This window comes from Podarcis liolepis (genome assembly GCF_965112155.1).
Source record: "Podarcis liolepis genome assembly, chromosome: 8".
Classification (NCBI taxonomy): domain Eukaryota; kingdom Metazoa; phylum Chordata; class Lepidosauria; order Squamata; family Lacertidae; genus Podarcis; species Podarcis liolepis.
This window is the reverse complement of record NC_139560.1, coordinates 10,990,032-11,005,326: the sequence shown is the minus strand read 5'-3', so window position 1 is coordinate 11,005,326 and position 15,295 is coordinate 10,990,032. Positions and strand designations below refer to the sequence as shown.

Sequence of the window (15,295 nt, the reverse complement as noted above, 5' to 3'; positions counted from 1 at the left end):
AAGAGCGCTTCAAACAAAACGCCTGGCCCGCCAGGCCACGCTGGGAAACGTAGTTCGCGCACCCCGCGCGGGCGCGGAGCCCAAGGGCGAGGGGACTACAGATCCCGGCAGCCCCCGCGCCGGGGACGGAGGGGGAGAGGCCGGGTGCAGGGATGGAGGGACGGGTGGGCGAGCGAGTGAGTGAGTGGCAGCCGCCAAGCCTTGGCCGAGAGCCAGGAAGGGCCTCCCCAGAGGAGGAGGGAGGCGCAGAGCGGGAGGGAGGGAGGGAACCCCAGGGGTCATCTAGTGACGGCGCCCCAATCGAAAATTTGACTTTAAAAAAAAAATCTTTCGAATTTTTTAATTTTTCCCGCAGCACACCAGGCAACATCTCGCGGCACACTAGTGTGCCGCGGAACGGTGGTTGGGAAACACTGCCTTAGGGTAGTGATATCAAATCCAAACTCTTCTCTTCCTTATTTTAGTCTTTTATTATAAACGTATTTATTGAATATTAATAAACAGGATGGATCAAAAGGCTCAAAGCAGGAAAATATCAAATAGTCAATAATCAATGCAAATATAATTAATTCATTTCCCTTCTATGTCAAATCATCTTAATATTAAATCAGGCAGGGAGATCTGCAGAGCAATGACAGCTATGTGTTTCATTCATCCTCCAGCCATGAACTCAAGAGCCTGTCAACAAGGTCAGGCTAAGCTGGTGGCTTTTCACATCAGGAGCCAAGATAACAACCAGCTTGGCATTCTCCAAATCTCTCCCAGAAATTCACCCTGGTCACTAGTTCGTAAGTGGGCGTCAAAATGGCTTTCATTTGGCTCTCCTTGGAGATCAGTCTTCTGTTAAATGGCTGAATAGGAAGTGGGTGGTCCTCTGGGATATGCAACTCATTAGTATTTGATCTTTTAAAAAAGCTCAACCTAAACTAGAACAACACACTATACAGGTAGTATCGTTTAACAAATTGATTTTGAAGCCTGCCTGAATTTTCCGTGCAACAGAACCAAGAGGCTGCTGTTAGTCCAAAAGACCCTTGAGCTCCCATATCTGGTCACATGATTTTCCGAAGGACAGTTTATATAGCTTCTTTGAAAAACTCTTTGAATGCATTATAGATGAAAGTGCTGCTATATATAAAAAGACATTCAGATTTACCTTACGCAGAGAGAAATGATCAAACACATGGAGAGCACGATAACTGGGCAGAGGTCGTGCCTTACTGTAAAAGGCTCTATTAAAAACACATACAGAGATAGAGAGAAAGAAAAACAGTTATTGCAAGAATGTTACCTTCCCGATAACAGGAAGCCACAGGCCAGGTTATTTGTCCACCCAGTGCTGTCTACTCTGACTGGCAGCAGCCTTCCAGGGTCTTGGGCAAGAGGTGTTTCTTATCTCATGATGCCTGTCCCTTTTGCCTGGAGATGCTGGAGACTGAACCTAGAAGCTTCTGCATTGCATGGGGTTGGACTAGGTAACCGTCTGGATCCCTTCCAACTCTACAGTCTTAGGACTCTATTAAAACATGTGCTCTGCCATTGAGCCATGTTCCCTTCCACCCCTTAATGCCATTTTTCCATAAGGAGTTTTCATTATATCTTCCCCTGGGCATGGGCCCCTGAAAAAGGCTGCAGAGCACAGGCTGTTGGTGAGATGATTTGTAGAATGAAAGAAGAGACTTTTGGCCACCTCAAAAGTAAGGTAAAGGTAAACGGACCCCTGCCCATTAGGTCCAGTCATGGCCGACTCTGGGGTTGCAACGCTCATCTCGCTTTACAGGCCGAGGGAGCCGGCGTACAGCTTCCGGTCATGTGGCCAGCATGACCAAGCAGCCTCTGGAAAACCAAAGCAGCGCATGGAAACGCCGTTTACCTTGCTGCCGGAGCGGTACCTATTTATCTACTTGCACTTTGACGTGCTTTCAAACTGCTAGGTTGGCAGGAGCAGGGACGGAGCAACAGGAGCTCACCCCATCGCGGGGATTCGAACCGCCGACCTTCTGATCAGCAAGTCCTAGGCCCTGTGGTTTAACTCACAGCGCCACCCGCATCGCCAAAAGTAAGGTAAGGCCAGCTAAAACTCTGCACCTCACCTGTGAGCATTTCCCCTAAATGTTATACCCCCTTTGGTGATGTTTAAATGGTCCTTTTTTCTCGTTAATCGATGTAGAAGGATTGGAAAGAATGAAGGAGAAATTTCCAGTGCTGTGCTAGCTTTAATCCAGAAGACCTGTTCCTGACTAGATCACACCTTGACCAGCACAAAACACTTAGTACAGCCAAGGCCTCGGTAAAGAATGACTGATAGGGAATGAACAGTGCACCAAAACATTTGTATAAATGAGGTTACATATTGCAGAGCTCTGAGGCATTCCTGGAGCCATAATAACGTAAGTGGAGAATTAGGCCATAATTAAGCTGATTTAATCCTCCTGATTTTGTTTTAAGCCCACCAAATACGACATGACAGATGTTACAGAATGTATTCAAAGTATTCATCTTAGCTCCTGTTATTATGTTCTTAGAATAGAATAGAATAGAATAGATTCTTTATTGTCATTACACAAGTGCAACATTGCACAAAGTGCAACGAAATTGGATGCCATCCCTTAAAACAACAAAAGCGAAACAACAACAACAACCAAACAAACCACATTCCAGCCACACCCACACCACACCCATCAAACTCCCAGTTCACACTATCGAGTTACAGCATTCAAAAAGGCCACAGCTCTTGGATAGAAACTGTTTTTCAGTCTATTTGTCTTTGACTTGATGTTTCTATATCTCCTGCCAGAAGGCAGTAGTGCAAACAGACCGTGTCCCGGGTGAGATGAATCCTGCAGGATGTTATTTGCTTTCCTAAGACAACGGGAACCGTACAGTTCTTCCAAAGATGGGAGAGGATGACCAATAATCCTTTGGGCTGTGGTTATGACCTTCTGGAGCACCTTCCTCTCCCTAGCTGTACAACTGGAGAACCAAGCACAAATACAGTATGTAAGAATGCTCTCTATGGAGCCTCGGTAGAAGGACACCAGCAGTCTCTCACTCAGATTGTTCTTCTTTAAAAGTCTGAGGAAATAAATTCTCTGCTGGGCCTTCTTCACCAGAGCAGTGGTATGTGCGCTCCAAGTCATGCCCTGATCGATAGCTACTCCCAAAAACCTGAATTCCGCCACCCTCTCCACCCGTTCCCCGTTGATATACAAGGGCTGAATGTCCGCCTTTTTTTTCCTGTAATCCACCACCAATTCCTTGGTCTTAGCCGTATTAAGAGCCAGATTGTTCTCTCCACACCAAACACAGAGCCGCTCCACCTCGTCCCGATAGGCGGACTCATCCCCTCCTGAAATGAGCCCTACCACCGTAGTGTCATCAGCAAACTTGATGATTTTGTTGCTGGAATAGATGGCTGTACAGTCATACGTATAGAGAGTGTAGAGCAGGGGACTCAACACACAACCCTGTGGTGAGCCGGTGTTAAGGCTAAGGGCTGTGGACATGTGTGACCCTACTCTAACCCTCTGGGAACGTTCTGACAAAAAATCCAAAACCCAGAGACAGGTGGAGTTGGAGAGTCCAATCGCCTCTAGCTTGGACACCAGTCTATGGGGGAGGATAGTGTTAAAAGCAGAGCTAAAATCCACAAACAGCAGCCTCACATAACTCCCCGGCTGCTCCAGATGGGACAGAGCAGCATGGAGAGTGGTATTGATGGCGTCTTCTGTGGATCTATTTGCTCTGTATGCAAACTGGTAGTTGTCAAAAGTTGATGGAAGACAGGAAATAATGTGACGGCGCACCAGTTTTTCAAAACACTTCATGATGATTGGAGTCAGTGCAACTGGTCTATAGTCATTCAAACTACTGATTGTGGATTTTTTAGGCAGAGGGACAATAGTTGACGACTTCAGGCAGGGTGGGACAATAGACTGGTGTAAGGACTTATTGAAGATCTTAGTAAAGACCCTCGCCAGCTGATCCGCACAGCCCTTCAACACCTTTCCAGTGATGCCATCAGGTCCAGCCGCCTTCCTCGGATTCGCCATCCTCAAAACCTGTCTCACCTCATGTTCCTCTACCGTGAATGAGGGGCCCCTATGGGCTGGTGGCTGTAATACCGGCGTCTCAGGTGGCTCCTTCTCGAAGCGAGCAAAGAAGAGGTTAAGCTCCTCTGCCAGCAAGGGGTCACCGTCGACAGCACCAAGGTTAGGTTTGTAGTTGGTAATATGCTGAATCCCCTGCCACATCTGTCTTGTGTTGTTGCTCCTTAAATTATCCTCAATCCTCAGCCTATAATCCAATTTTGCCCGTCGAATACCCCTCCTCAAGTTTGCTCTTGCTACACTGTAAAGCTGCACCTCGCCTGACCTGAAAGCCCTGTTCCTTTCCCGCAACAGGCACTGGACCTCTCTATTCATCCAGGGTTTCTGATTGGGGTAAAACCGGATGGATTTATTTACTGTGACAGTGTCTGTGCAGCGATTGATATAGCACAGAACTGCCGCCGTGTGCTCCTCCAGGTCTGAACTATCGAAAATATCTCAATTGGTTCTCTCAAAACAGTCCTGCAGCTGGTGAATAGCACCTTCAGGCCAGATTTTAACAGATTTTAATATTGTGGGAGCCCGTTTCCTGAGTGGGATATATGCTGGTACCAGGAACAGAGACATATGGTCGGACTGGCCCAAGTGTGGCAGCTGTAAAGCCCTATAGCCGTGATTTACATTCGAATAAACTTTATCCAGTGTCTTGTCCCCTCTTGTGGGACATTTCACATGCTGATAGAGCATTGGGAGCACTGTTTTAAATTCAACATGGTTGAAGTCTCCCGCAATGATGTGCACAGCTTCAGGATACTTGTCTTGCTGGCTGCTGATAAGGTCCTGCAGGCATCCCAAAGCCAAGTTGGCATTGGCATCTGGTGGCACGTACACACCAGTTAACATAACAGCTGTGAACTCCCTAGGGAGATAGGCTGGTCTACATTTAACAGCCACATATTCCAAATCCGGTGAACAGTGACTGCCCACAGTCTTCGAATTATTGGACCAGCATTTGTTCACATATACACACAGCCCCCCTCCTTTGGTTTTTCCGAAGTCCATGCCTCGGTCATGACGATGTACCGCACAGCCTTCCAACTGAATAGCTGTGTCTGGTATGGACGGTTGAAGCCATGTCTCAATGACAAATAAAACGCAGCAATCTTTTACAAGGCTGTTCTTTGCTGCCTGCAGCCTCAATTCGTCCATCTTGTTGGTAAGAGATCTCACATTAGCAAGAAATATGCTAGGGAGCGGTGGTTTAGATGGACTCCTCTGCAATCTTACCAGGACGCCAGCCCGACAACCCCGCTTTTGCCTCCTGTCTCTACGCCGCCTTCGCCTCCTCCCTGGAGGCATAGTAATCCATGGAGAGCCCGGTGGCCTGGCTACTCCCACAGGAACGTTATCTGGGCGAAAATAATCAGCTCTTACAGCTTGTTCACACTGTAACCCGACCTTCAGAAGTTCCTGCCTGCTGTAAATCTTTCTTGCCCGGCCAGACATACTCAGACCAAGTAAAAATAATAAAAACAAAACAAAACGCTGAGGGAGAGCACTAAGCCACAGCGTCTATGCGCGCTGCCATCTTGTATATCTTGTATCTGGTTACTGGCTATTAGATTCCCATTAAACCACTCCTTGGGCCTTTCTTTAATTAAAGAGCATCTTCCTAGCAACTTCTGCTTGTTTTCTTTCTTTCTAATGATCACAAGTGGGGCTGTGGATTTATTTCCCTTCTATCCTGCTCTTCCTCACAACAGAACATAGTGTGGCTGACAACCTTCATAAAAACCACAAATAAAAAACGGTTAAAATCCCAGTTCTAAAACCACAAGCACAAAATACACTGTGATGGTCAGCAATAAGCGGCAGGTAACAAGATGTCAAGTATGTACCAAATGTCTGCAAGGATGAGCCCAACATACGGGACAACAAGATTTCCACTGAGAGTTCCACAGCTGAGGTGCCACCACTGAGAAGGTTCTGTTTCATGTGGCAGCCCCACGAGCTGCAATCATCAAAGGCACGACAGGCAGAACCTCCCATGCCAATCTTAAAACCCAGGATAGTTTGTACAAGGAAAGGCATATCATAAACAGAGAGCTTTACAACACAGAGAAGGGTTTAACTCACTGGAACAGTCCAAAGATTTTTCATAGAAGTACTCTTCTTCTGCTGGGGGAAAGATACAAGTAGGTGAATAATGCTGCTCTTTTCTTGGTTTTGTCCAAGTTGCATCTTTCGAAGAAGAGGGCTTCTTTTGTACCAGACTGTGTCTCTCTGCCCTTTGGGCTTTGCAGTTGAAAGCAGCATCAATGGTACCTGTAAAAAAAACCCATTGAAAAACATATATCGTAAGCCCAGATGTTCTGCGCCATGTCACAGGTCTTCCTTTAAGTACAATACCTATTAGAATAGCTGCTAGCTTTCATGAGCAAAGTCAATGCTCACCAGTGTCATAATATTCACTGGCGTCCCCCTTCATGTCTCCATCAAACCAAGCATCCTCTACGTGAGGGAAGTCAATAGTGGTGCTCTTCAACCATGATTTAGAGGTTCCAATACTGAACAAACTAGCAAGGGATCGGCGGATTCTCTTTCTTCTCCGAAATATTCTGGCACGAAAAAATAAAACCAGAACATTAGTACAAAACTGATCATCTACAAATGCCTATGAAACACTTAACCCATTAAGTTCTCATCTGTAACAGAAACAAAGTACTTAACTTGCATATAATTAAGTTTTATGCATATTCTTCTGCTACTCTCATCTTTCTTTCTTTCTTTCTTTCTTTCCTGTTTCTTCCCTGTTTTCAATTCTGTATCCAGGACAGCTGCCTACCAGCTCCATCTGGTACGCAGGCTGAGACCCTACCTTCCTGTGGACTGTCTTGCCAGAGTGGTGCATGCTCTAGTTATCTCTCGCTTGGACTACTGCAATGCGCTCTATGTGGGGCTACCTTTGAAGGTGACCCAGAAACTACAACTAATCCAGAATGCAGCTGCTAGACTGGTGACTGGGAGTGGCCACCGGGACCATATAACACCGGTCTGAAAGACTTACATTGGCTCCCAGTACGTTTCTGAGCACAATTCAAAGTGTTGTTGTTGACCTTTAAAGCCCTAAACATCCTTGGCCCAGTATACCTGAAGGAGCATCTCCACCCCCATCGTTCTGCCTGGACACTGAGGTCCAGCGCCGAGGGCCTTCTGGCTGTTTCCTCACTGTGAGAAGCAAAGCTACAGGGAACCAGGCAGAGGGCCTTCTCGGCAGTGGCCCCCACCCTGTGGAACGCCCTCTCATCAGATGTCAAAGAGATAAACAACTACCTGACATTTAGAAGACATTTGAAGGCCGCCCTGTTTAGGGACGTTTTTAATGTGTGACATTTTAATGTATTTTTAACCTTTGTTGGAATCCGCCCAGAGTGGCTGAGGAAACCCAGCCAGATGGGCGGGGTACAAATAATAAATTTATTATTATTATTAAGTATTACTACTACTACTACTACTATTACTATTATTATTGCTCCCTGCCAGAATTTAGGTTGTAAGCTCCTTGGCAGAGAGGTCTCTATTGTTAATGGCTTTTGCAAAGCACTGTCCTACTGATGGTGAATTATCATTGTTATCAACAGCAACATGATTGAGAGCAGAGAACCAAGATTTATCTCTTGGGAATCTGTAACATGGATAGAGAACCTCAGATGTGATGGCTAAATGCAGCCCTCCAGTTTTCTCTTTGTTGCCCACTTCTCTTCAGCCCAAACCCCTGTTCTGGGTCTTCAAGTGTTTTACCGGTATTGAATTGTGACTGAGTTGTGATTATACCTCTTTCTTGCCTGGATCCAAGCTGAGACCTCTGACTTTTGTGTGCCTGGAATGTAGCTTCTTGTACAATGGTAAAAGTCACACACTCTTGCCCTGGGCCCCACTCAATTTTCCCTCTGGCCTCTTCCGCCACTGGCATGTGGCCCCTAGATGACTAATTATGAGCGAAAGTTGCTCAGGTTGAAAAAGGTTCTCCACTCCTAATCTGCACTTTTGCGGAGAATATAGATTCTCAACAAGCTACCAGAGGTAGCAAACCATAACAGTGAACTCATAGGCTGGTTTATATAGTAGTTAATTCCTTTGAGAAGGCCTCCTATAAGGAAGGAGATGGGGCATGAAAATAACTGAACAGGACTCAGTAACATTGGTCTTGCAGAATGTGTGGAAGGCACTTGCTTCTCCAATAGAACTTATACACGAGGTCACATTTACCTAACTAATTTCTCTTTATAGGTAACACTTGTTTGGGAGAGACTCAGTGTGACGTTGCCGTCTTCATCCGACAGAAAACTGTCCTCTGTGAGTAAGTAGTAGCCGTTAGTAAGAAGCCGAGGGCTCCGGCGGCAAGCCAAGACACAGCCTGTGCAGGGGTTGGTGGAGCAACATTCGTAGGAGGTCTCGTGGTCCAGGAAAGCATCTGTGCATCTATGACAATAATAGCAAAAATCCTGTTACTCAGACATCTGGCAGAAGTCCACAAGACAGCAAGTTCCCGAGTGGGTAGTTCTGTTGGTCTGTTGCAGTTAGTGCAACAAGAAGCCTTGTGGAACATTTACGACAAACAGATTTATAGTTACTTATTTATACAGAAAATATATAAACATATAGCAACATCTGGAGGGCCACAGGTTCCCTACCTCTGATGTGGAGAGTTCTGAGCTGGATGGACCAGTGACCTTGCTTTTATCTGGTATCTATGCTAAGGCATGTATAATCACATTCCAACATACACATGATATTTCCAAGGGGTTATAATGCCCAGGGCAAACGAAATTACCCTACGTGCTTTTCCAAAATTTAGCAAAATAGTTATGGGTTCAAAATGTACTAGAATGCACGACAACAGGCATTTTTGGATAAAATATATCAAAAAATGAGACAACCATGCTAAAAATATGAGTGTGGATTTTCATGTAGGTTTTAAAAAATGGTGTATTAATGTAGAAACAGGATAGAAGGAATAAACACATGCAAAATTGACACAGGCTAGACGTGGAGCTACCCATTCATCCCTGCTTCCTTGAGCAATCAAGTGGCTCTAACTTGTTCTACATTGTCCAACCCACCTAGAAATACCCCACCCCCATAGCATCTATTATTATTTATTTTAAATGTTTCTGACATGCTCTTTCATTTCAAGCGACAATTCTGAAGTAGGTAGCAATAAGACACACATAACATAAAAGATAACAGCATAAAACTAGGCAAGTAAATCAGTCACAAAAAGCATTCCACCTGGCATCCTACCACATCCAAGACTTGGGTGAATTCCCAGGTCTTTGCGTGGTGCTAGGTAGATCTTAAAAAGCAGAGACATCACCTTGCCGACAAAGGTCTGTATAGTTAAATCTATGTTTTTTCCAGTAGCGATGTATGGAAGTGAGAGTTGGGCCATAAAGAAGGCTGATCGCCAAAGAATAGATGCTTTTGAATTATGGTGCTGGAGGAGACTCTTGAGAGTCCCATGGACTGCAAGAAGATCAAACCTATCCATTCTGAAGGAAATCAGCCCTGAGTGCTCACTGCTCATCTGTCCTTCACTGGAAGGACAGATCCTGAAGCTGAGGCTCCAATACTTTGGTCACCTCATCAGAAGAGAAGACTCCCTGGAAAAGACCCTGATGCTGGGAAAGATGGAGGGCACAAGGAGAAGGGGACGACAGAGGACGAGATGGTTGGACAGTGTTCTCAAAGCTACCAACATGAGTTTGACCAAACTGCGGGAGCAGTAGAAGACAGGAGTGCCTAGTGTGCTCTGGTCCATAGGGTCACGAAGAGTCAGACATGACTAAACAACTAAACAACAACAGGTGGATCTTTGTGGGAGGAAGTTGCCAAGCTCAGGCTCCACTACTGCAAAAGACAGCTTTTTTGCCATGTAGTATATGTTACCCATGCACAGCACTGGCATATGCACGAGTGAAACATTACTTTTCCTAATGCATACATTTAAACATTACATCCCATCATAAGAAATGGCTTTTTGGTAGCAGCCATGAGCAGGAGAATGCGACATTTGATCTGGCCCAGGGAAAATAAGGAGGGGGAACATGTGGATTTAGGGTACCATCTCTAGTACTGTTTTAGACTGGTGATATAAAAATGTTTAAGTAACCTTGGTGTGATGAGTTCTGGTGCCTTCTTCATGGGCTCCTTTTCAAGCAGTGGATAACCTGCTAAAGCAGAGAGCAGATAAGCAGAGTGGTCAGTTGTGATTTGTTCCTCAGGGACAAGATGCATAGCTAAACCATATATCCTTTCACACATATTATGCACATGAAATATACAGTATGCGTTATCCATCTCCCTCTCTCATTTAGGTGGAAGGACCATTCACAAGGCAAGGTCAATTCAATGAAGGTCACTTCTGATTGAGTAGGCATGTTTAGGATTGTACTCCAACAGCCATCCAGAGCAAGGTAGGAATGGCTTGTGCATAAAAGATGGCAAAGGAGGTGTTAGGTAGATACAGGTAGGGCCATGGTTCATCTACAGGAAGTCCCAGGTTCAATCCTTGCCATCTCCAGGTGGAGCTGGAAAGGGAGACCTATCGGAAAATCTGAAGAGTCACTGTCTTCAACAGAGTCTTCAACATTTTCATATCTGGGCCCCACCTTTAGCCAAAACATCACCATCATCATCATCATCATCATTATTACCATATATTTGCAAGGTGGCAGTACTACTGCTGTGCCTCACCTTAGATCAAGTTGCAATCTAGTAGTGGGTCCTGGTGACTCACCAGTTGAACCAATAGAGGATACTGAGCTAGATGGACCAACTGTCTGACATAATATAAGGCAGCTTCTTGTGGGTAATTTGGGTGCCACCACAGAGAAGGTCTTTCTCTAGTACTTATCCACCTAACCTCCAAAAGCAGGAGCACCTGGAAGAGGGTTGGTGGGCTGGTTCCATAGAATAAGTTTGTTGGATGGTATAAAAGTGTGCAATGCAACCTAAATAGTTTCTGGTCCAAGCTGACCCACAAAATTATTTGCAAATTAATGGGCATCATGTTATAGTTCAGCCTCTCTTTTCTACTCTGTAAAACTCCATTTGCATGAGTGGCGTTACATAATCCATAAATAGGCATAATGCGCGCGTGCACGCGCACATATACATCTCCAGCTTCCATTTGCAATCAGTTGTGATTTTTCTCAGCTACTTCTTTCCTGTGCCAGCGGGGCTTGCTTTCTGCAAAACCCAAACAGTTTAATTAGCAATGCCAAATGTAGATTAACAGTCATATTATGGGCAAATCATCTGATGGATTGCATAGTTGATTCACACTACGGTGCTAAATTATTACTTTGCAAACATTTACACAGTGTTTACTGATTAATGGTTGTAGCCATGCTAGCCAGAGGGAAATCAGTTATTCATTTGCAAGCCTGAGGGAAATCAGGTACCCTTAATTTGACATGCAGTGTTTCATTCAAATCCTTAATTTGTTTACTTGATGTTTATAATGGATGCAAACATTTGTGTGTGTGTGTGTGTGTGTGTGAGAGAGAGAGAGAGAGAGAGAGAGAGAGAGAGAGAGAGAAGTTCCTTGGCACTGCTTCATAGGTCCAGCTTAAAGATCGAAAGAGGACAATGACAGTTGCAACCATTGTGACTCATCAACTTGTGTATGGGCTATACCATTTCAGTCTGCAGGTGGAGGCTCACATCATCTGAATGGTCCTCCTTCAAAAAACCATTCCCCCTTTGCTTAGCAGCAACCTGAGCCCAGTAACTGCGAAACAGTGCATTGAGAGAACAACACAGCTCCCAATGAAACAGATGTTTACAAACTCACAGAAATGCCACCAAGACTGTTTCCCCCGCAAGCTCGTAGAAAAGGTGGCCCTACACCACAGGCAATGCAGGATGGGACAGTCAACAAGCCCCTGGGCCACATTATCCAGGACCGCTAATGAACACCCCTCAGCATCCTCAAGGAGCTTATGGAGCTCCCCCAGGTCAGTGAGAGCCAGTGTGGTGTAGTGGTTAAGAGCAGTGGACTCGTAATCTGGTGAACTGGGTTCGCTTCCTTGCTCCTCCACTTGCAGCTGTTGGGTGACCTTGGGCTAGTCACATTTCTCTGAAGTCTCTCAGCCCCACTTCACCTCACAGAGTGTTTGTTGTGGGGGAGGAAGGGAAAGGAGAATGTTAGCTGCTTTGAGACTCCTTCGGGTAGTGATAAAGCGGGATATCTAATCCAAACTCTTCTTCTCTTCAGGTCAAAGATATGCACGTCCTATAACTTGGATGCCAGCTCCACCTCCACTTCCCAACTGCCCCCCGGGATTGGAATATTTAAGCCAGATTGATCAAATGATCATTCATCAACAGATTGAGCTCCTGGAAATCATCATTGGCTTTGAAACCAGCAACAAGTATGAAGTAAAAAACGCTTGGGGGCAAAGGATCTACTTTGCAGCAGAAGATACTGACTGCTGCACACGAAACTGCTGTGGAACATTGCGGCCATTTACCATTAAAATCATGGACAACGTGGGCCAGGAAGTGATTGAGCTCCAGCGACCTCTCCGGTGCTCTAGCTGCTTGTACCCTTGCTGCTTGCAAGAGCTTGAAGTCCATGCCCCTCCAGGCACACCCGTTGGGTATATTAAGCAGACGTGGCACCCCTTTCTGCCTAAATTCACTATCCAAAATGAACTCCATCAGGATGTCCTCAAAATCATCGGGCCCTGTATAGTGTGCAGCTTGTGCCAAGATATTAATTTTGAGGTGCTGTCACTGGATGAGCAGACAGCGGTTGGAAGGGTTTCTAAGCACTGGAGTGGCTTTCTGAAAGAGGCCTTCACCGATACTGACAACTTTGGAGTCCAGTTCCCGTTGGACCTTGATGTTAGAATGAAAGCTGTCCTGCTGGGGGCCTGCTTCCTGGTGGATTTCATGTTTTTTGAATCCGCGGGAGGAGGCCGGCAGCGAATGGGCGTCTGGGGTTAGGCCAGGCTACCGCCTTATAAATGCCTTGGAGAAAGTCCTCTGGTTTCTTCTGTTTTTTACTTTGCTTAGATGGAGTCTTAAGCCTGCTCACAAGAGGGTTTTTTGTTTGTTTGTTGAAACCAGGTTTTTTTTTTGTATTGTTGCCGCAGCTGTTGCATCTATAGAGGCAGAATATTGTTAAAGGTAAAGGTAAAGGTAAAGGGACCCCTAACCATTAGGTCCAGTCGTGACCGACTCTGGGGTTGTGGTGCTCATCTTGCTTTATTGGCCGAGGGAGACGGTGTACAGCTTCCAGGTCATGTGGCCAGCATGACTAAGCCGCTTCTGGCGAACCAGAGCAGCGCTCGGAAACGCCGTTTACCTTCCCGCCGGAGTGGTACCTATTTATCTACTTGCACTTTGACATGCTTTCAAACTGCTAGGTTGGCAGGAGCAGGGACCGAGCAACGGGAGCTCACCCCGTCGCGGGGATTCGAACCTCCGACCTTCTGATTGGCAAGTCCTAGGCTCTGTGGTTTAACCCACAGAAGCACCCTAGAGTCCCTGTCAGGTGGGGTATAAATTCATATATAAGAAAATGATGGTGACTTTGTGTACATAAGCATTATGGTAGCTAACACCCCTGTATCTTATCTGTTGCTTTATTTCCAGTGTAGCAGTTGCTGTATTACTGCTGCTCCTATACTCATCTAGCCAACTTTGCTTCATATCCCAACTGACTCTCAACTGTCTCCTCCCTCACATTCAGATTCTTAGCCAATCCTCCATTCCAGCCCACTCTCTCTCCCACCCTATCTAACATTACCTTAATTCTATTATTATACTTACCACTGCAGGGGTATCTCTGGTTAAGAACTTAACCTGAAACTGTTCTGAACCTGAGGTACCACTTTAGCTAATGGGGCCTCCCGCTGCCACCGCGCAATTTCTGTTCTCATCCTGAAGCAAAGTTCTTTACCCGAGGTACTATTTCTGGGTTAGCGGTGTCTGTAACCTGAAGCGTCTGTAACCCAAGGTACCACTGTATTACAATATCGACTTATTTGCTATCAATGTACAGTACTCATGCTTGGACGCGTGAAACCAACCACCTGTCTCCTTGATCCTTGCCCATCCTGGCTAATAAAAGCAAGCCGGGAAGGGCTGGGCGATGGGCTCTGCGGGGTGGTGAATGCTTCCCTCTGTGAGGGAACATTCCTAGATCCGCTGAAAGAGGCGATCATTAAACCGCTTCTTAAAAAACCATCTTTAGACCCGGCCAGTATGGCCAACTATCGCCCAGTCTCAAATCTTCCATTCTTGGGCAAACAACTCCAGGCACGCCTGGAGGATGCGGACCATTTGGATCCCTTCCAATCGGGATTCAGGCCTCATCATGGGACTGAAACTGCCTTGGTCGCACTGGTTGATGATCTCCGGCGGGCTAGGGACAAAGGTGAGAGCTGTTTCCTAGTTCTGCTGGATCTCTCAGCGGCCTTTGATACAATCAACCATAACATCCTTCTGGACCGTCTAGAGGGGCTGGGAGCTGGGGGCACTGTCATACAGTGGTTTCGCTCCTTCCTCCTGGGCCGTGTTCAGAAAGTGGTGGTGGGGGATGAGTGTTCAGACCCCTGGGCCCTCACTTGTGGGGTGCCTCAGGGTTCCGTCCTCTCCTCCATGCTTTTTAACATCTATATGAAGCCGCTGGGAGAGATCATCAGGGGATTTGGACTGGGTGTCCATTAATATGCAGATGATACCCAGCTTTACCTCTCTTTCAAATCAGAACCAGTGAAGGCAGTGAAGGTCCTGTGTGAGTGCCTGGAGGCGGTTGGAGGATGGATGGCGGCTAATGGATTGAGGTTGACTCCTGACAGGACAGAAGTACTGTTTTGGGGGGACAGGGGGCGGGCTGGTGTGGAGGACTCCCTGGTCCTGAATAGGGTAACTGTGCCCCTGAAGGACCAGGTGCGCAGCCTGGGAGTCATTTTGGACTCACAGCTGTTGATGGAGGCGCAGGTTAATTCTGTGTCCAGGGCAGCTGTCTACCAACTCCACCTGGTACGCAGGCTGAGACCCTACCTGCCCGCGGACTGTCTCGCCAGAGTGGTGCATGCTCTAGTTATCTCCCGCTTGGACTACTGCAATGCGCTCTACGTGGGGCTACCTTTGAAGGTGACTCGGAAACTACAACTAATCCGGAATGCGGCAGCTAGACTGGTGACTGGGGGCAGCCGCCGAGACCACAT

General features: G+C 46.4%; 2 protein-coding genes across 8 annotated transcripts in view; one reads left to right on the top strand and one right to left on the bottom strand.

The window, feature by feature from the left end:
- TMEM71 (transmembrane protein 71) overlaps positions 1-15,295 on the bottom strand; it is a 31,653-nt gene that overhangs the window by 5,228 nt on the left and 11,130 nt on the right. For 2 of the 6 annotated variants that reach the window (XM_083517025.1, XM_083517028.1), the window contains exons 2-6: positions 10,222-10,282; positions 8,319-8,531; positions 6,504-6,667; positions 6,186-6,374; positions 1,157-1,232 (exon numbers count right to left, since the gene is read on the bottom strand). In XM_083517025.1, the coding sequence (XP_083373151.1) occupies positions 1,157-1,232; positions 6,186-6,374; positions 6,504-6,667; positions 8,319-8,531; positions 10,222-10,282 (703 nt within the window). Of the gene's footprint in view, positions 1-1,156; positions 1,233-2,196; positions 2,521-5,684; positions 5,833-6,185; positions 6,375-6,503; positions 6,668-8,318; positions 8,532-10,221; positions 10,283-15,295 lie in introns of those variants that run through there. The other 4 variants (XM_083517026.1, XM_083517027.1, XR_014529100.1 and 1 more) reach the window with 3 other exon arrangements.
- LOC310713176 (phospholipid scramblase 1-like) lies at positions 10,390-13,101 on the top strand. Of its 2 annotated transcripts, none has more exons than XM_083517032.1 (2): positions 10,390-10,525; positions 12,331-13,101. In XM_083517032.1, the coding sequence occupies exon 2, from the start codon at positions 12,360-12,362 to the stop codon at positions 13,062-13,064; it is 705 nt and encodes a 234-aa protein (XP_083373158.1). In that variant the 5' UTR covers positions 10,390-10,525; positions 12,331-12,359; the 3' UTR covers positions 13,065-13,101. The 2 variants fall into 2 exon arrangements, with proteins under 2 accessions (XP_083373158.1, XP_083373157.1); XM_083517031.1 differs by lacking the exon at positions 10,390-10,525 and adding an exon at positions 11,747-12,070.

What these genes read in the sequence shown, in the direction of transcription:
- LOC310713176 (XM_083517031.1), top strand. Translation starts at nt 12,025, where the DNA reads ATGAACACCCCTCAGCATCCTCAAGGAGCTTATGGAGCTCCCCCAG. An exon ending in AGCTTATGGAGCTCCCCCAG is followed by an intron (nt 12,071 to 12,330) that starts GTCAGTGAGAGC and finishes TCTTCTCTTCAG; the next exon opens with GTCAAAGATATGCACGTCCT.